The sequence below is a fragment of the Lampris incognitus genome, chromosome 15, assembly GCF_029633865.1.
Source record: "Lampris incognitus isolate fLamInc1 chromosome 15, fLamInc1.hap2, whole genome shotgun sequence".
NCBI classification, from domain to species: domain Eukaryota; kingdom Metazoa; phylum Chordata; class Actinopteri; order Lampriformes; family Lampridae; genus Lampris; species Lampris incognitus.
The window spans coordinates 7,869,114-7,891,159 of record NC_079225.1 but is presented as its reverse complement, the minus strand read 5'-3'; the positions used below and the strand labels follow the sequence as shown (position 1 = coordinate 7,891,159).

The 22,046-nt window shown below is 49.2% G+C and overlaps 1 protein-coding gene across 1 annotated transcript in view; it reads left to right on the top strand.

The window, feature by feature from the left end:
• The first annotated feature begins 6,887 nt into the window (after positions 1-6,887).
• The window catches only part of LOC130124777 (dihydropyrimidinase-related protein 5-like), a 107,417-nt gene continuing 92,258 nt past the window's right edge, over positions 6,888-22,046 (top strand). Inside the window, exons 1-2 of the mRNA XM_056294126.1 lie at positions 6,888-6,998; positions 7,759-7,908. Of these exons, the coding sequence (XP_056150101.1) occupies positions 6,888-6,998; positions 7,759-7,908 (261 nt within the window). The remainder of the gene's footprint in view (positions 6,999-7,758; positions 7,909-22,046) is intronic.

Genomic DNA, 22,046 nt, shown 5'->3' with positions numbered 1-22,046 from the left:
CCTCTCCCTCTCCATCCTTATGTCCATCCTCTCCCTCGCCACCCTTACGTCCATCCTCTCCCTCTCCATCCTTATGTCCATCCTCTCCCTCGCCACCCTTATGTCCATCCTCTCCCTCTCCATCCTTATGTCCATCCTCTCCCTCGCCACCCTTACGTCCATCCTCTCCCTCTCCATCCTTATGTCCATCCTCTCCCTCTCCATCCTTACGTCCATCCTCTCCCTCTCCATCCTTATGTCCATCCTCTTCCTCTCCATCCTTATGTCCATCCTCTCCCTCTCCATCCTTACGTCCATCCTCTCCCTCGCCATCCTTACGTCCATCCTCTCCCTCTCCATCCTTATGTCCATCCTCTCCCTCTCCATCCTTACGTCCATCCTCTCCCTCGCCACCCTTATGTCCATCCTCTCCCTCTCCATCCTTACGTCCATCCTCTCCCTCCCACCCTTATGTCCATCCTCTCCCTCTCCATCCTTATGTCCATCCTCTCCCTCGCCACCCTTATGTCCATCCTCTCCCTCTCCATCCTTACGTCCATCCTCTCCCTCGCCACCCTTATGTCCATCCTCTCCCTCTCCATCCTTACGTCCATCCTCTCCCTCTCCATCCTTATGTCCATCCTCTCCCTCGCCACCCTTACGTCCATCCTCTCCCTCTCCATCCTTACGTCCATCCTCTCCCTCGCCACCCTTACGTCCATCCTCTCCCTCTCCATCCTTATGTCCATCCTCTCCCTCGCCACCCTTATGTCCATCCTCTCCCTCTCCATCCTTATGTCCATCCTCTCCCTCGCCACCCTTATGTCCATCCTCTCCCTCTCCATCCTTACGTCCATCCTCTCCCTCGCCACCCTTATGTCCATCCTCTCCCTCTCCATCCTTACGTCCATCCTCTCCCTCGCCATCCTTACGTCCATCCTCTCCCTCGCCATCCTTATGTCCATCCTCTCCCTCTCCATCCTTACGTCCATCCTCTCCCTCACCACCCTTATGTCCATCCTCTCCCTCTCCATCCTTACGTCCATCCTCTCCCTCTCCATCCTTATGTCCATCCTCTTCCTCTCCATCCTTACGTCCATCCTCTCCCTCTCCATCCTTATGTCCATCCTCTCCCTCTCCACCCTTATGTCCATCCTCTCCCTCGCCATCCTTATGTCCATCCTCTCCCTCTCCACCCTTATGTCCATCCTCTCCCTCTCCATCCTTACGTCCATCCTCTCCCTCTCCATCCTTACGTCCATCCTCTCCCTCGCCATCCTTATGTCCATCCTCTCCCTCTCCATCCTTACGTCCATCCTCTCCCTCACCACCCTTATGTCCATCCTCTCCCTCTCCATCCTTACGTCCATCCTCTCCCTCTCCATCCTTATGTCCATCCTCTTCCTCTCCATCCTTACGTCCATCCTCTCCCTCTCCATCCTTATGTCCATCCTCTCCCTCTCCACCCTTATGTCCATCCTCTCCCTCGCCACCCTTATGTCCATCCTCTCCCTCTCCATCCTTACGTCCATCCTCTCCCTCGCCACCCTTATGTCCATCCTCTCCCTCTCCATCCTTATGTCCATCCTCTCCCTCTCCATCCTTACGTCCATCCTCTCCCTCTCCATCCTTACGTCCATCCTCTCCCTCTCCATCCTTATGTCCATCCTCTCCCTCGCCACCCTTACGTCCATCCTCTCCCTCTCCATCCTTATGTCCATCCTCTCCCTCGCCACCCTTATGTCCATCCTCTCCCTCTCCATCCTTATGTCCATCCTCTCCCTCGCCACCCTTACGTCCATCCTCTCCCTCTCCATCCTTATGTCCATCCTCTCCCTCTCCATCCTTACGTCCATCCTCTCCCTCTCCATCCTTATGTCCATCCTCTTCCTCTCCATCCTTATGTCCATCCTCTCCCTCTCCATCCTTACGTCCATCCTCTCCCTCGCCATCCTTACGTCCATCCTCTCCCTCTCCATCCTTATGTCCATCCTCTCCCTCTCCATCCTTACGTCCATCCTCTCCCTCGCCACCCTTATGTCCATCCTCTCCCTCTCCATCCTTACGTCCATCCTCTCCCTCCCACCCTTATGTCCATCCTCTCCCTCTCCATCCTTATGTCCATCCTCTCCCTCGCCACCCTTATGTCCATCCTCTCCCTCTCCATCCTTACGTCCATCCTCTCCCTCGCCACCCTTATGTCCATCCTCTCCCTCTCCATCCTTACGTCCATCCTCTCCCTCTCCATCCTTATGTCCATCCTCTCCCTCGCCACCCTTACGTCCATCCTCTCCCTCTCCATCCTTACGTCCATCCTCTCCCTCGCCACCCTTACGTCCATCCTCTCCCTCTCCATCCTTATGTCCATCCTCTCCCTCGCCACCCTTATGTCCATCCTCTCCCTCTCCATCCTTATGTCCATCCTCTCCCTCGCCACCCTTATGTCCATCCTCTCCCTCTCCATCCTTACGTCCATCCTCTCCCTCGCCACCCTTATGTCCATCCTCTCCCTCTCCATCCTTACGTCCATCCTCTCCCTCGCCATCCTTACGTCCATCCTCTCCCTCGCCATCCTTATGTCCATCCTCTCCCTCTCCATCCTTACGTCCATCCTCTCCCTCACCACCCTTATGTCCATCCTCTCCCTCTCCATCCTTACGTCCATCCTCTCCCTCTCCATCCTTATGTCCATCCTCTTCCTCTCCATCCTTACGTCCATCCTCTCCCTCTCCATCCTTATGTCCATCCTCTCCCTCTCCACCCTTATGTCCATCCTCTCCCTCGCCATCCTTATGTCCATCCTCTCCCTCTCCACCCTTATGTCCATCCTCTCCCTCTCCATCCTTACGTCCATCCTCTCCCTCTCCATCCTTACGTCCATCCTCTCCCTCGCCATCCTTATGTCCATCCTCTCCCTCTCCATCCTTACGTCCATCCTCTCCCTCACCACCCTTATGTCCATCCTCTCCCTCTCCATCCTTACGTCCATCCTCTCCCTCTCCATCCTTATGTCCATCCTCTTCCTCTCCATCCTTACGTCCATCCTCTCCCTCTCCATCCTTATGTCCATCCTCTCCCTCTCCACCCTTATGTCCATCCTCTCCCTCGCCACCCTTATGTCCATCCTCTCCCTCTCCATCCTTACGTCCATCCTCTCCCTCGCCACCCTTATGTCCATCCTCTCCCTCTCCATCCTTATGTCCATCCTCTCCCTCTCCATCCTTACGTCCATCCTCTCCCTCTCCATCCTTACGTCCATCCTCTCCCTCTCCATCCTTATGTCCATCCTCTCCCTCGCCACCCTTACGTCCATCCTCTCCCTCTCCATCCTTATGTCCATCCTCTCCCTCGCCACCCTTATGTCCATCCTCTCCCTCTCCATCCTTATGTCCATCCTCTCCCTCGCCACCCTTACGTCCATCCTCTCCCTCTCCATCCTTATGTCCATCCTCTCCCTCTCCATCCTTACGTCCATCCTCTCCCTCTCCATCCTTATGTCCATCCTCTTCCTCTCCATCCTTATGTCCATCCTCTCCCTCTCCATCCTTACGTCCATCCTCTCCCTCGCCATCCTTACGTCCATCCTCTCCCTCTCCATCCTTATGTCCATCCTCTCCCTCTCCATCCTTATGTCCATCCTCTCCCTCGCCACCCTTATGTCCATCCTCTCCCTCTCCATCCTTACGTCCATCCTCTCCCTCCCACCCTTATGTCCATCCTCTCCCTCTCCATCCTTATGTCCATCCTCTCCCTCGCCACCCTTATGTCCATCCTCTCCCTCTCCATCCTTACGTCCATCCTCTCCCTCGCCACCCTTATGTCCATCCTCTCCCTCTCCATCCTTACGTCCATCCTCTCCCTCTCCATCCTTATGTCCATCCTCTCCCTCGCCACCCTTACGTCCATCCTCTCCCTCTCCATCCTTACGTCCATCCTCTCCCTCGCCACCCTTACGTCCATCCTCTCCCTCTCCATCCTTATGTCCATCCTCTCCCTCGCCACCCTTATGTCCATCCTCTCCCTCTCCATCCTTATGTCCATCCTCTCCCTCGCCACCCTTATGTCCATCCTCTCCCTCTCCATCCTTACGTCCATCCTCTCCCTCGCCACCCTTATGTCCATCCTCTCCCTCTCCATCCTTATGTCCATCCTCTCCCTCTCCATCCTTACGTCCATCCTCTCCCTCTCCACCCTTACGTCCATCCTCTCCCTCTCCATCCTTACGTCCATCCTCTCCCTCTCCACCCTTATGTCCATCCTCTCCCTCTCCATCCTTACGTCCATCCTCTCCCTCTCCATCCTTATGTCCATCCTCTCCCTCGCCACCCTTACGTCCATCCTCTTGAAGCTTGACAGGGCTTTGCAGATGTTAGGCTGGCCCATCCTGACTTAAAACAATGTTGGTTAAATCCTGAGCCAGTCAGTTTAGCGTGTGGGTTGCCTGGTGGCTGCTCATATCGGGCTAAACATTTCCTAATCATTAATTTATCAGTATTAATCACAAACTTTATTTAGTGGTGACTTATTCACTAACATTTTTGAAAGTAGTGTTGAACCCGAGTCTTACCTAAACCCATGCAAGTTAAGAAACCCAGTGACAGTCCCAGATGGCTCTACAGTCCCACAGCGAGGAACCCTCCATTTGGATAAAAACTCCACCCGTCTTCTCGCTGGTCCTCTTGTTGGTGCCATTGGCTTGTCAGGGTATTTTCACTTGGCTGTCAAACACATGCACAGCTGTCCATGCAGATTGCAAGCACATCCCTACAGGCACATGTGCACACGCCTCAGCCATGTTACTGTCGATTCTTACTGACGTCAGCCGCACAAGCTCGCCACAAGCGGATGATGCAATAAGTAATGTTTTAAATTCTAAATCCGAATTTGAATCTGGAAGGGTTATGATATCAGGGTGGTATCAATATCAGACATTTCCCCGACCCAAGCAGCATTTCTTACACCAAAAATCACAAACAACTTGTCTGGAATCTAGGATTAGCAACAGTTAGATGTGTATCAGGGAGAATCAGATTCAAGCTACTACGTTAATCCTGTTCCTCTAAAGACCACTAACGAAGTTCCTGGATTCGAGCCCCGGGGTAGTCCAACCTTGGGGGCCGTCCCGGGTCGTCCTCTGTGTGGAGTTTACATGTTCTCCCCGTGTCTGCGTGGGTTTCCTCCAGGTGCTCCGGTTTCCTCCCACAGTCCAAAGACATGGAGGTCAGGTGAATCGGCCGTCCTAAATTGTCCCTAGGTGTGTGTGTGTGTGTGTGTGTGTGTGTGTGTGTGTGGGCCCTGTGTGATGGCCTGGCGGCCTGTCCAGGGCGTCTCCCCTCCTGCTGCCCAGTGACTGCTGGGATAGGCGCCAGCATCCCCGCGACCCCGAGAGCAGGATAAGCGGCGTGGATAATGGATGGATGGATGGATGGATGGATGGATGGATGGATGGACCCCGTCCTAACAGCCTAACACATACTGCCATACTGTAAAATGCCTTTAGCCACCAAGACTTTAGTATGCAAAGGCTGTACAATAAGTGGCTATCCGCACATTTGTTGTTGCCATGTACCTTTATCTTTTTTGATGAATAAACCAGGTGCAAGTGAAGTTGAGCTCTGAACTCTTGGCACAGCAATTTGTTTTTTAATTAATATGAGGAGGGCGGGTGGTCAAGGCTACAAAACGTACACGGTCAATGGGCACTTCTTTGACACAATGATAAGAGATCCAATAGCGTAGAAATTTAGTTCATTGGGTCGGGCGTCCCTACAGACACGATAATCATGAAACTTCTCACACAAGGCCTACTTCAGTGCCTACTTCAGTGCTAAGTATTCAAGCTTATGCGTTGGGTAGTTGCACTCACTTTGGATAGCCCTTGAGCTGTCCGATGCCTGTAAATACCGCAAGGCCTCGGTGGTAGTCATGGTGCGTCTGTAACCAGACGTGTTGCAATAATCACAAATCAAGGTTAGGCTATCTGTCTGCGCTGGAGAACGCTAGGGTGTTTCTAGGACACAGCAACGGACTTCACGAAGGAAATGATGCGACCAACACACGTCATAAATGCTGACATGACGCGCACCACCACGTGCAAATTACGGGCCGTCATTTTGTCCACTCATGGTCGTTTTAGGTGGATCTCGTCATATCGTGTTTGTGCAATTGATCTAAAACTCATTTTGAATACAAATATATGCAATTGTAGGAGAATTCAGGGAGCGGCAGGTCTGCATTTTTCCCACAGTTATGAAAGTGAAAATCCAAAGATAGGCTTGTTTTTGTTTCATGTAGGCTATTTATTTTAGATAATTTTTCATTCACACGTGGATACATTGTGCAGCTGTATATTTGAAAACAGGGGAGGAAACCCTGTCGTTGCATTTTATTTTCATCTGTTGTGTTTTAATAAACGTGCTTGAGACTTACAACTGAACATTTAGCCCACTGGGTAGAAAATACCCAGATATAGTACGCATATCGTGTATCAAGTTCAAGTTCAAGTACTTTATTTGTCACATGCACAGAAATGCAAAGTCAAAACATGCAGTGAAATGAAGGGGGTACCTCATCTGTCACCATGTGAAAAAAGACATAGGCCTAGATAAGAGACTGAAGTATCACCGTTCAGCCTAAAAACACCAAGATATAATTCTTGGTCCATATCGCCCGGCTCTATTAAATGAACATATAAAACACAGAGATACAATCTAAATATCACTAATTAAATGGGGGGGGGCATCATTTGCATCCCACCTCATACTGACCGCTGCCTTGATGTTTTTCTTCTAACTACAAGCCTGAAATTCACGACTGAATTAGAGCTCTGTTTTCTAGACGCTACCGTCATGATGCCTTTATGATGTAGTGATTATTCTGCCTGTGCCTTCTTGTCCTCTGCCAGGACGATGACTGCCAACGCAGGGTCAACGCGTGTTCTCATTAAGGGGGGGAAGGTGGTCAACGACGATTTCACCCAGGAGGCGGATGTCTACATTGAAAACGGCATCATTCAGCAGGTGACCGGCGTATAAGCATGGGCAAAACATGATCCCGACTCCCTAACTCAACCCCTCATGTAGGGACACGTTCTGCCACAGCGACGCATCTTATTCATGCACACAATGTAAATACGCCCACGGGCGAATGCTGTGTGTCACAGTACATTCTACATTCAGACAGTAACTCCACATGATGAAACTGCACACTGTTTTTGGCTCATGAAGTACACTGATGTAAAGGACACCTCTGCCTGTTGCCTCGCGGTCGCTAAGCTAGAATTCCTATAAAGTTGCCATGGAAACTTCAACTGCCAGTGAAATGTTCAGCCAAGTAATACATACACCATGACAACCCAGTAGCTTTCACGTTTGCTTTCCCAATGTGCTCATTCAGTACGCCCCCCCATGGCAGGAAAACGAACTGTCCAAGTCCGGCATCTTGAGTGTCGGCCGGTTATCTGTTCATAAAGCGGGCTTGATTGGGCCAGCGTTGAATCCGGAACGGGACAATGGATTGACTTTCTAATTTAGAAAATGAGAGTAATTAAAATGAAGATGAGAATGTATAGCAAACTATTTAATAAGTAACTTGTGAATATGGTCAGTCAACAAGCCATGCACACCCTCTAAGTCAAGGAGTTACACTCACAGTCAAGTCACATCCTTCCTCGTGGAGACATCGCTCGTCTCAGTCATTAGTCTTGTGTTCAGATACTTAATCAGGGGTTAAATCCAAAATGTTGACTTGACTAATGTGTCCTTCTTGTGCCTCCACCAGGTGGGGAAAGAGCTGATGATTCCTGGGGGGGCGAAGGTGATTGACGCATCAGGGAAGCTGGTGTTGCCGGGTGGAATAGACACGTGTGTACATCTGCAGCAGAGCTTCATGAATGCCACAATCCAGGATGACTTCTACAGTGGCACCAAGGTAACACAAAGAAAGCACACAAACAGACATACACACTTCTCACACAGGAACAATCATAAGCATACTGATGCACACAGACACACAAACACACACATACATATTAAGGCATATTCAGAACTACTGACAAACTGCTCACATGCAAATACAATAAGACAATAAATAAGACACACACACAATACCAGTATGCATACAAAAAACAGGAGCCCATATTAGGCTTTTCTGACATTGCCAGTCATAGGGCTGTGTACTGGCGAGAATCTGGCGATACGATGCGCATCACGATACAGGGGTTACGGTTCAATATATCACCATATATCGCCGTACTGTAAGGAAGCTGATATATTGCGGTTTCATAGGCCTGTGTTCTTTGTGCTTACGCTACTTCCTGTCTCGGTTTAGGTTGTTGCGTTGGGGTGGAAGAGTCAAATGGCTGAAGATAGATTACACACTGTTGTCTAGCGGCCGTGGGGTTACACACAACACAACATGTTTGTCACAAACCTTTACATGTAAACAATTAATAATGGATATAGTGGTTTTGAGAATCGATACCTTGTAGTGAATGCGGGGGGGGGGGGGGCAACCACAGGAACCGCCGCGGCCGGGACGCGAACCCGTACCTCCCGCACCGCGGGAGACATCGGCAACCGCTCGACTAAAGGGTCCGACCCGTCAGCGTGTCTACTTGTCCATGCACGTTACACAGTATCACAAAAGATAATATCACGATACGCCAGTGTATCGATATTTCCTTACACCCCTAGCCAGTCAGTGTACCACTGATAACAATGCTGCATATTTAAATCCAGACACACACTCTCTCTCTCTCTCCCTCTCTCTCTCTCTCTCTCTCTCTCTCTCTCTCTCCCTCTCCCCCTCTCTCTCTCTCTCTCACTCACTCTCACTCTCATCCAAAATCATCCCATTCTCATCTTCACATGAATCTACACCACTTGTCTATCTATCTATCTGTGGTATCTACTTGGTTATCTATGGCAGTGGTACTTCAGCCTTATGCGGCTCTTTGATGACTACGTTGAAGCCCTTTAAGTAGTCTCCAATTTTTCCATCCATCCATCCGTTATCCGAACCACTTCTCCTGCTCTCAGGGTCGCGGGGATGCTGGAGCCTATCCCAGCAGTCACTGGGTGGCAGGCGGGGAGACACACTGGACAGGCCGCCAAGCCATCACAGGGTCCACACACACACACAGACACAGACACACACACACACACACACACACGCACACATTCACACCTGCTGACAATTTAGTACGGCCGATTCACCTGACCTACATGTCTTTGAGCTGTGAGACGAAACCGGAGCACCCGGAGGAAACCCACGCAGACACGGAGAGAACATGCAAACTCCACACAGAGGACGACCCGGACGGCCCCAAGGTTGGACTACCCCGGGGCTTGAACCCAGGACCTTCTTGCTTGAATTTTTGTGCTCCTAATACACATTTTTGATGAAGCCTCTTGGATGAGAGGCGAAACGTCTTCACGGATATATACCAAGTCCAGTTGCACTCGATTCAATTCCTTTGGATAACCATGACCTGGATGAATGAGAACATTCACAGACATGTTGCGGAACAATTTGGGTCTGACACCCTTAAAATGGTGAGGGAATATGAAAGGATGGCTCGGAATATTGCAGACTACAGAAACCACTTGCGATTCAATCTGAGATGCAGACAACACAGGCTCATACCCACTAGCCTGCACCTGTGTACCACAATGAAAGGACATAGAGCAGACAGAATCATAGAGAAGGCACAGAATCAACTCCTGAATGAAAGAGTGAGACAGGTCCATTTCACTACTGAAGGGCTGAAGGAGAAGTCTGACCAACTACTCCAGCAAATAACATCTCACTTGCCTGGTGCAGTCTTGGAGAGGTTCACTGATTTCACCAAGAAAGCCCAACTATCTCAACACCACAAAACCAAAGAAAGGCAGACAAGGAAGTTTCAAAACTTACAGCGACGAACCAACAACACTAGCCAAGCAGGTATACTTACCTGGAGACAAAAGACAGAACATCCCACACAAAACGGAACGCAGGACAGATGGATCAAGAATCTGTCGGACAAGGTACTTACCCAATCAGAGAAAGAGGTCTTAGCCAAAGGACTGCACTTCGCCATGACACCCAACTACCTATAGTTGACCTCATCACATCCACAGAATCAGCCATAAGGAAAAACAATCTAACGGTAACCGAGGCGGAACAGCTTAGGTTAAAGGTATCAGCAGCTCTGTCCAATGCGAAACTCCCTCCTTCCAATCTAACCATGGAGGAAAGGAAAGCCGTGACAGCCCTGAGCAAGGATGAAAACATCACTATCCTTCCAGCAGATAAGGGGAGATGCACGGTTATCCTCAACACAACAGACTACCACGCCAAGATCACGTCATTACTCAGCGACACCGACACCTATGATGAACCCCTGAGACGCGATCCTACTAGTGGTTACAAGAGGAGAATAATAGAGTACCTACAGAAACTACAGAAAGGAGGAACCATTGATCGGATACAATACCACCGTCTCTACCCACAAGATAACATTCCATGCATATATGGACTCCCTAAGATCCATAAAGATGGAACCCCCCTCAGGCCCATCGTCAGCAGCATAAACTCGGTCACGTACAACATTGCCAAACATATAGCCACCATCTTGACCCCTTTAGTGGGCGAAACACCTCACCATATCCAAAACTCCATTGACTTCATGGACAAGGTCCAAGGCGTAAAACTGGAACCGGATGAAACCATGGTATGCTACGACGTGACCTTGTTATTCACCTGCATCCCAACCACGGAGGCTTTGGAAACTGTGAAGCAACGTTTGCTACGGGACGACACCCTCCACAATAAGAACAACCTCAGCCCAGACCAGATTTCCCAACTACTGGACCTTTGCCTGAACACTACATATTTCCAATTTAGGGGCCAGTTTTACAGACAGAAACACGGCTGTGCAATGGGCTCACCGGTATCTCCCATTGTGGCCAACTTATATATGGAAGAGGTAGAACACAGGGCCCTGAACTCCTTCAGAGGAACACCTCCGAGCCACTGGTTCAGATATGTGGACGACACATGGGTCAAAATCCAAACACAAGAGGTGCAAGCGTTTACCAAACACATCAACTCAGTGGACAAGAACATTAAGTTCACAAGGGAAGATGTAAAGAACAACAGTTTGCCCTTCTTGGACTGTGACGTCCACATTGGGGAAGACAGGAGCCTCCACATTGGGGTTTACAGGAAACCTACACACACAGACCAATATCTACTTTTTGACTCACACCACCCTCTGAAACACAAACTGAGCGTCATCAGAACTCTGCAACACAGAGCTGACAATGTGCCCAGCAGCACTCAGGCCCAACGAGAAGAACACAAACACCTGAGGGGAGCTTTAAAAAACTGCGGCTACCCCAGTTGGACCTTTGTGAAAACTGCAACACCTTCCAGAAAGACCAACCGGGTGAGCGACGAGGAGAAGAGGAATAACATAGTCATCCCGTATGTTTCTGGGGTCTCCGAGAAACTCAGGAGAATTTTTAACAAACACCGTATCCTGGTATACTTCAAACCCAGCAACACACTCCCACAAAGACTGGTTCATCCCAAAGACCGTGTACCACACACCTGGAAAAGCAATCTGGTGTATGCTGTCCAATGCAATGAGGATTACACTGACCTATACATAGGAGAAACCAAACCACCACTACACAAACAGATGGCCCAACACAGAAGGTCAAACTCCTCAGGACAAGACTCAGCAGTCTATCTACACCTAAAGGAGAAGACACACTCCTTCCAGGACAGCAACGTACACATTTTGGACAGAGAAGATAGCTGGTTTGAAAGAGGGGTGAAGGAAGCCATCTATGTGAAACTGGAAAAACCATCCCTCAACAGAGGAGGAGGTCTGCGACACCACCTATCTCCCACTTACAATGCCGTCCTTTCATCTCTACCCAGGAGACTCAAGAAGCCTAGCCTCCAAGAACAACAGTCGCTCACTAACGGCTCCAACGACTCATGACCACTGAATGGACCAATAACGAAGTCGAAACTAACACCCCCAACGACTGTCGTTGCTAAACATCGGAACACAAAAGAGCCACGCATATCAATACCTCTGATAACGACTGTCGTTGCTAAACATCGGAACACAAAAGAGCCACGCATATCAATAGCTCTGATAACGACTCCTAGAGGATACATTCTGAGTCTCATCACCAGCCAGTCAGACTAGCTTGGTCTAGTCAGAAAGGCACGAACTGAGGAAGCCTCTTGGATGAGAGGTGAAACGTCTTCACGGATATATACCAAGTCCAGTTGCACTTGATTCAATTCCTTTGGACATTTTTTAAATTATTGTTATTCACTGGAATAATAGTAATAATTTCGAGATCATCTTTATATGTTTGGACTAATATGTCTTGGGTTAACATGAAATAGACCAATCACAATTTTTCTTCCGATGCTATCTGGGTTAATCAGCGGCTCCCCCGTGCCAGGACCTTCGGTAGCTGTAAACGAATGCCTACACGTCAATGTGGGCGTGAATTTGATTTTGACAGTTATCTTAGCCAATCACATTTTGTTGATTTGTGGGCGGGACAATATCCCGACATCTTCCGGGTATTCATGAATTTGATAAGCGACCAGCAAAGGTAGTCAGTGAGTGAGCATGGGGGAAAAAGAGACGGCGGGACGACAACAAAGGGTTTAGAGAGCAGCGACATGGCGGGAGTTAGTGAAGAAGAAGACCACCGTGTGGCTGAATTAATAGAAACTCCATTTTCTAGATTGCCTTTTCAGGAAAAACTAGAAATAATGCAGAAAGGTCGACCATCACCCGCCTTGCCAGGACTGGTGCAAGCTACCAAGCGCTACCAGAGGCATTTTTAAGCTAGCAGCTACAGTGGCTATCCGTGGCTAACGGGCAGCCTGCGCACCAACATGCTGCACTGCTGGGACCGCTTGCTCTCCAACCCGGACAGGGGCCCTGGTCCAGCACGGGACTTACTCATCTGAGTTGCTTCACTAAAGCAGCTCTGGAACATCAGTCCGCTTCCTGTTTCTCCGAACGCATTTGGAAACACACGTATTGACCTGCAGCTGAGTGAGCCACAGCGGAGAGACCACTGCACACAACCAGAAGGTGAGCATGCGCAGAAATACATATGTCGCCAGACTATCTTCCGGTTGGTCACAGCAGCGTATGACTTGACCATCAGACCGAAACAGTTTCAGCCAGACGGCGAAACAAGAAATTGTTTTTGTTTTGTTTGTTTCTTTGTTTTTTCGCAACATCTATTAATTGTGTAGTCGTACCGGTGCTACCTTTGAAAAAAAAATCACTCGCACCTTGGAAAAAAAAAAGGTCGCGAAATGTCTGGAGTCAGCCTTGATCCTGACCCTCACTGAAAATTCAACTGCAGTGTAACGTGCATGGATAAGTAGACACGTTAGCCCTTGGCTAACGGGCCGGACCCTTGAGTCGACTGGTTAACGTTGTCGCCCGCGGTGCGGAATACACGAGTTCGCGTCCCGGCTGTGGCGGTTCTCGGACTGCCCCCTGAGTTCGCTGCATTGGTGTCAGAAGTGGGAGGGTGAGACCGCGAGGTCTTCGGAAGCGCGTGCGCCCGGAGGCGTGAGGGAGCTGATATGCTGAAGCGTGGGGACGCGCTTCGCTTCCTGGAGGAGGGGGTAGTGTAACGTGCATGGATAAGTAGACACGTTAGCTCTTGGCTAACGGGTCGGACCCTTTAGTCGACCGGTTAACGTTGTCGCCCGCGGTGCGGAATATACGGCGGTGGCGGTTTTCGGCTGCCCCCTTGAGTTCACAGCAGTATTTTCAGTGAGGATCAAATAGTTTCAGAGTAAATTAATTCAATTTCATCATATTACATTCAGTTTCAAGTTTACTAGAATTCAGTTCCAAACTAATAAATTCGATGTCAAATTATGCTATTCAGATTGTTTGTCAATGCAGTTATTCAAGTTAAACGATACAAATTCAAATACAAGTGATTCAAATTCAGTTTCTAGTGACACATATCTCTGCCCATAGCTGAGACAGAACAGGGAGATTTTGAAACGGCTTATCCACACTGTGGTGTTTTTGGGGAAGTAGGACTTGCTGTTTAGAGGACATGATGAGAGCAGAAAATGGCGAACAAGGGAAATTATTTGGAGTTGGACTAGCTGAATATGACAGTGAGCTGTGATGCCAACTGGCAACATCTAAGGTGTCAGTGTGCATTTTAACTTCTGGAGTGATTCTGAATTGCTGGTTCATCTGGAATAGAGTAAGTATCATCTATTACCTTTATTCCAGATGCTTGAGTATTAGTCCTTTTCTCTATACATCTGCTGCTGGTTCCTAGTGGGATCTTATTCTAACTGTAGCTGTCTTGTTCCATTTACTCGTCTTATTTTCTTAATCTAGCTTGGAATGTTGATTGAGAAGTATAGAGAAGGCCAGAAAGAGTTGCATTGTGTCTTTGTAGATTTAGAGAAAGCTTATGACAGAGTGCCGAGAGAGGAGGTGTGGTATTGTATGAGGAAGTCAGGAGTTGCAGAGAAGTATGTAGGAGTGGTGCAGGATACGTATGAGGGAAGTGTGACAATGGTGAGGTGTGCGGTTGGAATGACAGATGGGTCCAAGGTGGAGGTGGGATTACATCAAGGGTCGGCTCTTAGCCCTTTCTTGTTTGCAATGGTGATGGACAGGTTGACGGACAAGATCAGGCAGGAGTCTCCATGGACGATGATGTTCGCGGATGACATAGTGATCTGTAGCGAGAGTAGGGTGCAGGTTGAGGAGAGCCTGGAGAGGTGGAGGTATGCACTGGAGAGAAGAGGAATGAAAGTCAGTAGGAGCAAGACGGAATACCTATGCGTGAATGAGAGAGAGGACAGTGGAATGGTCAGGATGCAAGGAGTGGAGGTGACAAAGGCATTTGAGTTTAAATACTTGGGGTCAACTGTCCAAAGTAACGGGGAGTGCAGTAGAGAGGTGAAGAAGAGAGTGCAGGCAGGGTGGAGTGGGTGGAGAAGTGTGTCAGGAGTGATTTGCGACAGAAGGGTATCAGCAAAAGTTAAAGGGAAAGTTTACAAGATGGTTGTGAGACCAGCTATGTTATATGGTTTGGAGACAGTGGCACTGACGAAAAGACAGGAGGCAGAGCTGGAGGTGGCAGAGTTGAAGATGCTAAGATTTTCACTGGGAGTAACGAAGAAGGACAGGATTAGGAACGATTATATTAGAGGGACCGCTCAGGTTGGACGGTTTGGAGACAAAGCAAGAGAGGCAAGATTGAGATGGCTTGGACATGTGTGGAGGAGAGATGCTGAGTATATTGGGAGAAGGATGCTGAATATGGTGCTGCCAGGGAAGAGGAGAAGAGGAAGGCCAAAGAGGAGGTTTATGGATGTGGTGAGGGAAGACATGCAGGTGGCTGGTGTGACAGAGGAAGACACAGAAGACAGGAAGAAATGGAAACGGATGATCCGCTGTGGCGACCCCTAACGGGAGCAGCCGAAAGTAGTAGTAGTAGATTTACTTAATCTAGCTGTTGCTGTTTTTTCACCTAGTGTGCCCTTAAATATTTCTTGTTGCCTAGCTGTTTTGACTTAGTTATCCTTTTAGCTTATAAATATGTTCCTTGGTAACTTGCTGTTTGCAGTTTTAATACTATTGTGTGAGGCTTGATAGAGTTTTACATAAGTGACCAGTTTCTGGGCAATAGGCCTATTTTCAGTGTACCTCTTTGGCCAATTGGGTGTTAAGTGGCCAGGATGTGGCCGGAACATCACAGGGATTTATAAGTCTGGCCTGATTCAGTTTTAATCCAGTGTGCATCTTAACTTCTGGAGTGATTCTGAATTGCTGGTTCATCTAGAATAGAGTAAGTATCATCTTTCTTGCTTAACAAGTTGCTACTAGTCTTATTCCAGCTGCTTGAGTATTAGTCCTTTTCTCTATACATCTGCTGCTGGTTCCTGGTGGGATCTTATTCTAGCTGTAGCTGTCTTATTCTATTTACTTGTCTTATTTACTTAATCTAGCTGTAGCTGTTTTTTCATTTTTCACCTAGTGTGACCTTAAATATTCCTTGTTGCCTGGCTGTTTTGACTTAGGTATCCTTTTAGCTTATAAATATATTCCTTAGTAACTTGCTGTTTGCAGTTTTAATAGTATTGTGTAAGTTTTGATAGAGTTTTACATAAGTGACCAGTTTCTGGGCAATAGGCCTATTTTCAGTGTACCTCTTTGGCCAATTGGATGTTAAGTGGCCAGGGTGTGACCTTCCCTCATGGCACACAATTAGGAATCAGTGTTCTTTAAACCACTGCTGCTACTTGGAAGCTTTAGCTTCCAAGCATCAGTCAAACAAGCCTAGGTTGAACGTAGGCTAGAGTGAACAAAGGCAAGCGCGAATTTTTCAAGCCAAGACTTCGTCAAGCACGGACTGCTCTTTTTAGATCCAGTCAGTCTTCTGTATTTTGTGAACCTAGTATAGACTATGTGTTTCCTTCACATTCCTGTCCTTTCCTCTTCCCGGGACTGGCATAGATGTTGGGTCGCTCCTAGGTGCTGTGACCCTACCAATCTCATCTATCCCACTCTCTTCACTCACGTTGAGCAAGTGGTGACAGGAGGGCTCTGGAATTGCCTGTCTGCGGTGCCGAAAGCTGAGTTTATCTCAGGCTGCGCATCCTTGCTCTCTCATAACTTTCTTGCTCTAACTGAGACCTGGATCATGCCAGAAAACACTACCACACCCGCAGCTCTGTCTGATGTGTACTCTTTTTTTCACACTCCCAGAGCTGGGAGGCAAGGTGGTGGTACTAGCCTGCCAATCTCCCTGAAATGGAAATACTCTCTTGTTTCCATTCCACAATTTTCTCCGCCCTCTTTTGAGTTTCATGCTGTTACTGTCTCTTATCCAGTCAAACTCACCATCGTGGTTGTGTACCGCCCACCAGGCCCCCTTGGTGAGTTTCTGGAGGAACTTGACACACTTGTCTCGCACTTCCCTGTTGATGACTCTGCACTTATCCTTCTCGGTGACTTCAACATCCACGCTGACAAGCTGGATCCTCTTCTCTCTTTCCTCTCCTTCCTTGACCTTCACCTCTCACCCTCTCCTACCCACAAGGCTGGCAACCAGCTGGACCTTATCTTTACTAGACACTGTCCTATTTCCAATCTCTGTTACTCCCCTCCAGCTCTCTGACCACTATTACATCTCCTACTCTCTCTCCCGCTCTTCAACCCCCTCAGCCCCTTCCCCTACCCACATGGTTTCCACCCGTAGACACCTCCGCTCTCCCTCCGCCACTGATCTTTCTACCTCTGTTACCTCTATCCTCCCTACACTTGAACCTTTCTCTCTCCTATCCACTGACACTGCTACTGATCTTCTTCTCTCTACCCTCTCCTCTTCTCTGGACAATCTCTGTCCCCTCACCTCCAGGCCTGCATGCCCAACTCCACCTGCCCCTTGGCTGACCGACTCAGTACATACTGACAGACGGAGCCTGAGAGTGGCAGAGCACAAATGGAGAAAAGGCAAACTCCCAGAGGACCTTCTCAACTTCCAGTCTCTTCTTTCCACTTTCTCCTCCTCCCTTTCTGCTGCTAAGGCTGCCTTCTATCGCTCTAAAATCCTATCCTCTGCCTCTAATCCTAAGAAACTCTTTGAAACCTTCTCTACACTTCTTCAACCCCCACCTTCTCCTCCTACTTCCGCCCTTCTCCCTGATGACTTCGCTAACTTCTTTGACAAGAAGGTAAACGACATCAGATCCTCCTTTTCTCACCACCCAGTTAGTACTGCTTGCACTATCCCACCCTCTGCATCCTCTGCACCCTCCCTCACCTCTCCACGTCCCATCCTATCCCACCTCACTCCCCTCTCCCCCGATGAGGTTCTAAACTTCATCACATCCAGTCGCCCCACCACATGCTCCCTTGACCCGGTCCCCTCCCCTCTTCTTCAGTCTATAGCACCTGAACTCCTTCCTGATCTAACCCACCTCATCAACACCTCCCTCCAGGCAGGATGCTTTCCATCTGCCTTCAAGACTGTTAGAGTCACCCCCCTTCTCAAGAAACCATCACTTAACCCCTCTAATGTCAAAAACTACAGACCAGTTTCCCTTCTACCCTTTCTTTCCAAAACTTTCGAACGTGCTGTCTTTAACCAACTTTCTTTGTACCTCCACCAGAACAACCTCCTTGACCCCAACCAGTCTGGGTTCAGGTTGGGTCACTTGACAGAATCGGCCCTCCTTGCAGTGACAGAAACTCTCTCTCCTCTGTCCTGATCCTCCTGGACCTGTCAGCTTCGTTCGACACAGTGAACCACCAGATCCTCCTCTCTACCCTCGAGAGACTGGGTGTCACAGGCTCTGCACTCTCAATGTTTGCATCCTATCTGACGGGTGGCTCCTACCAGGTAACATGGAGGGGATCTGTGTCAGAGCCTCGCAGACTGACTACAGGCGTTCCACAGGGTTTGGTTCTGGGTCCTCTCCTATTCTCCCTGTACATGACATCCCTGGGTTCTGTTATTCGCTCGCATGGCTTCTCTTACCATTGTTATGTCGATGACACCCAGCTGATCTTGTTCTTTCCTCCCTCTGACACACAAGTAGAGACACACATTGCTGCGTGCTTGACTGACATCTCGGGAGTGGATGGCGACACACCACCTGAAGCTCAATCTGGACAAGACAGAGCTGATGTTCCTCCCGGGGAAAGGTTGCCCACACCAAGACCTGGCTATCACCATTGACAACACCGTGGTGACGCCAACTCGGGCTGTGAGGAATCTGGGTGTGATCTTGGACGACCAAGTGTCGTTTGCTGAAAACGTTGCATCAGTTGCTCGCTCCTGCAGATTTCTCCTCTATAACATCAGGAGGATTCGCCCATTCCTCACCGACGACACAGCACAGGTGCTCATCCAGGCTCTGGTCATCTCCTGGCTGGACTACGGCAACTCCCTCCTTGCTGGCGCCCTGGCGTCGGCCATCAATCTGCTGGAGCATGTTCAGAAAGCTGCAGCTCGTCTGGTGTTCAACTGCCCTAAGTTCTCCCACACAACTCCCCTTCTCATGTCCCTACACTGGCTCCAAGTAGCTGCTCGCATCCAGTTTAAGACTCTAGTGCTAGCCCACAGGGCAGTGAAAGGAACAGCTCCTTCCTATCTCCAGAATGGTCAAGCCCTACACCCCCGCCCGACCACTTCACTCTGCTGCCTCGGGACACCTGGTTGCCCCATCGCTCAGAGGCCCTTGCTGCTGATCGACCCGTCATGGCTCTTTTCTGTCTTGGCCCCACAGTGGTGGAATGAACTCCCCACTGATGTCAGGACAGCGGAGTCGCTGCCCATCTTTCAGCGCAGGTTGAAAACTCACCTCTTCAAGAACTACTACGCTGTTACTTGTTCTTAGCACTTATTGTATTCACTCATTTAAAAAAAACTCTTTCTTGAAATTTTATTTTAGCACTGGTTTTGCTCTTAGATCAGTGTTTCTCAACCCAGTCCTCAAGGAACCCCTATCCTGCAGATTTTCATTGTAACCCTGCATAGGTAACCCTGCTTCTACTTACTCGACCAATCATCTCGCAGCACTTAATTATGCAAGGTGTGCAACATCTGACAAAATTCATTGCTGATTTGTTGAATAACTACAAACAGGTACCTATTCAGGGTTGCAAAGAAAATATGCAGGATAGGGGTTTCTTGAGGACTGGGTTGAGAAACACTGTCTTAGATGCTTGTTTAGATGCACTTATGACCTCTGATGACTAGTAGTTCTCCTGATTTCCTACGTTAAATTCACTTATTGTAAGTCGCTATGGATAAAAGCGTCAGCTAAATTACTGTAATATAATGTTGAAGTGAAAGGACAAACTGTATGACCCAGCAATTGTGCACTTTGTTAAAAATGATCGCAGCATGGACTTTGTTTTCAAGTGATCTTCATTTTGTGAGTATGCAACTTTTTTCAATAATCGGCTGGTTTTCTCTATTTTTATTCTATCTTGAAATTATGTAACTTCTGCTGACGTCTGCTGTTCTAATGAGGTATCTTGTAAACAATTGACCAGAGGGGTATGCTAGAAGCTGGATTATAAGGTTTTCCGGAATCACCTTTGCGTGTTGTGAAGCCAGTTAGAGCAAAGAAACCTTTAATATGCTGAACTTCCATGTGACAGGGCTCTGGCTATTATTTTTATTGCTGTGTTTGATTTTTTGTTATTATTATTATTATTGCCACATGCGGTCCTACTGAAGGTACAGGGTCCTGGGCCACGGTTCGCAACTGGAAAATCCCAACTTTAAATATACGTTGTCATATTTTCTGCGCTTTCTGCTGGGTTCAGTTCAGGTATTTCTTGTATTTCCGTGCTTTTTTCCCATGCCTCTCCTGAAATTCTCTGGCGTCCCCCAGGGGAGGTGGGCCTCACACTTTTAAAACCCCCGAGATACAGGATGAGTTTCATCTGTCTGCTTTATGAAAACACCTGATGTAGAGTAACGAGTCCTACCGAACTAGCTGAAAAAAGTCAAATAGAGCTGAATTGCCCCTCTGGATCATCGTGCCCAGGTAGCACAGAGGCCAAGGACAAAAGCATTGTGTTGCAGGGCTGTCACTGAATGGTGTGAATCCACCGTTCATCTCCTGCTAACCTTTTACCAACTTAATTGCATTTGTTCAGTAAAACTGAAGTGCTCTCACTCTGTATGAGTCTCTGTCTCTCCCACCCTTCTCCCCCTCTGTCACCCTCCTGTTCTCCAACTGAGTGTGTGTGTGTGTGTGTGTGTGTGTGTGTGTGTGTGTGTGCGTGCGTGCGTGCGTGCGTGTGTGTGTGTGTCCCCTCTCTTTGTCTCCCCCTCCTGAGTGAGAGGGAATATAAAGCTATAGTTAAGGACTTGGCGGTGATCGGGCTCTGTACTACTACTACTACTACTACTACTACTACTTTTGGCTGCTCCCGTTAGGGGGCGCCACAGCGGATCATCCGTTTCCATTTCTTCCTGTCCTCTGCATCTTCCTCTGTCACACCAGCCACCTGCATGTCCTCCCTCACCACATCCATAAACCTCCTCTTGGCCTTCCTCTTCTCCTCTTCCCTGGCAGCTCCATATTCAACACCCTCCTCCCAATATACCCAGCATCTCTCCTCCACACATGTCCAAACCATCTCAATCTCGCCTCTTTTGTTTTGTCTCCAAACCGTCCAACCTGAGCTGTCCCTCTAATATACTCGTTCCTAATCCCTCTCTGTCTCTTTGCTTGCAAACTGACTGGCATGGCCCCACTGAAGAACCCGGGACAGGACTGAGTCCGGGACGAACAGGCGGTGTGGAGGCACGTGGCTCGGGGCGGGATGGGAGCGCAACGCCTGCCTGACCACGTTCTCAATGCCCCAGGTAACCACGCCAACCACCCTGGCCTCAGGAAGGATGGGAGTCGGCTCCTCTGTAGCTGGCTCCCTTCTCGGGTGTTGTCAGGACAGGGAGTCTGCCTTCGTGTTGCGGGACCCGGGGCAATAAGTCAGCGTGAAGTCAACCCACTGAGGAAGCTGGCCCACTGTGCCTGCCGACCATTGAGGCGCTTGGTTGCTCGGATGAACGTCAAGTTCTTATGATCAGTCCAGATGGTGAACGGCTGTTCCACCCCCTCCAGCCAATGGCGCCACTCCTCCAGAGCAGCCACCACTGCCAGCAGCTCCCAGTTCCCAACATCCTAGTTCTCCTCGGTGGGGAGGAACCGGCGAGAGAAGAAGGCACATGGATGGACCTTCTGGTCAGATGCTGACCGTTGGGAGAGGACAGCCCCCAACCCGGTGTCCGAAGCGTCCACTTCCACGATGAACTGTCTCTTGGGGTCGGGGTGGAGCAGGACCGGGGCGCTGGTGAACCTCTCCTTGAGGGACTGGAATGCAGAGCGGGCAGCCGGAGACCAGATGAACGGCTGGGAGGGGGAGGTCAGCCTGGTGAGAGGTTCTGCCACGCAGCTGTAGTTCCTGATGAACCTCCGATAGAAGTTCGCAAACCTGAGGAAGCTCTGTAATTCTTTCT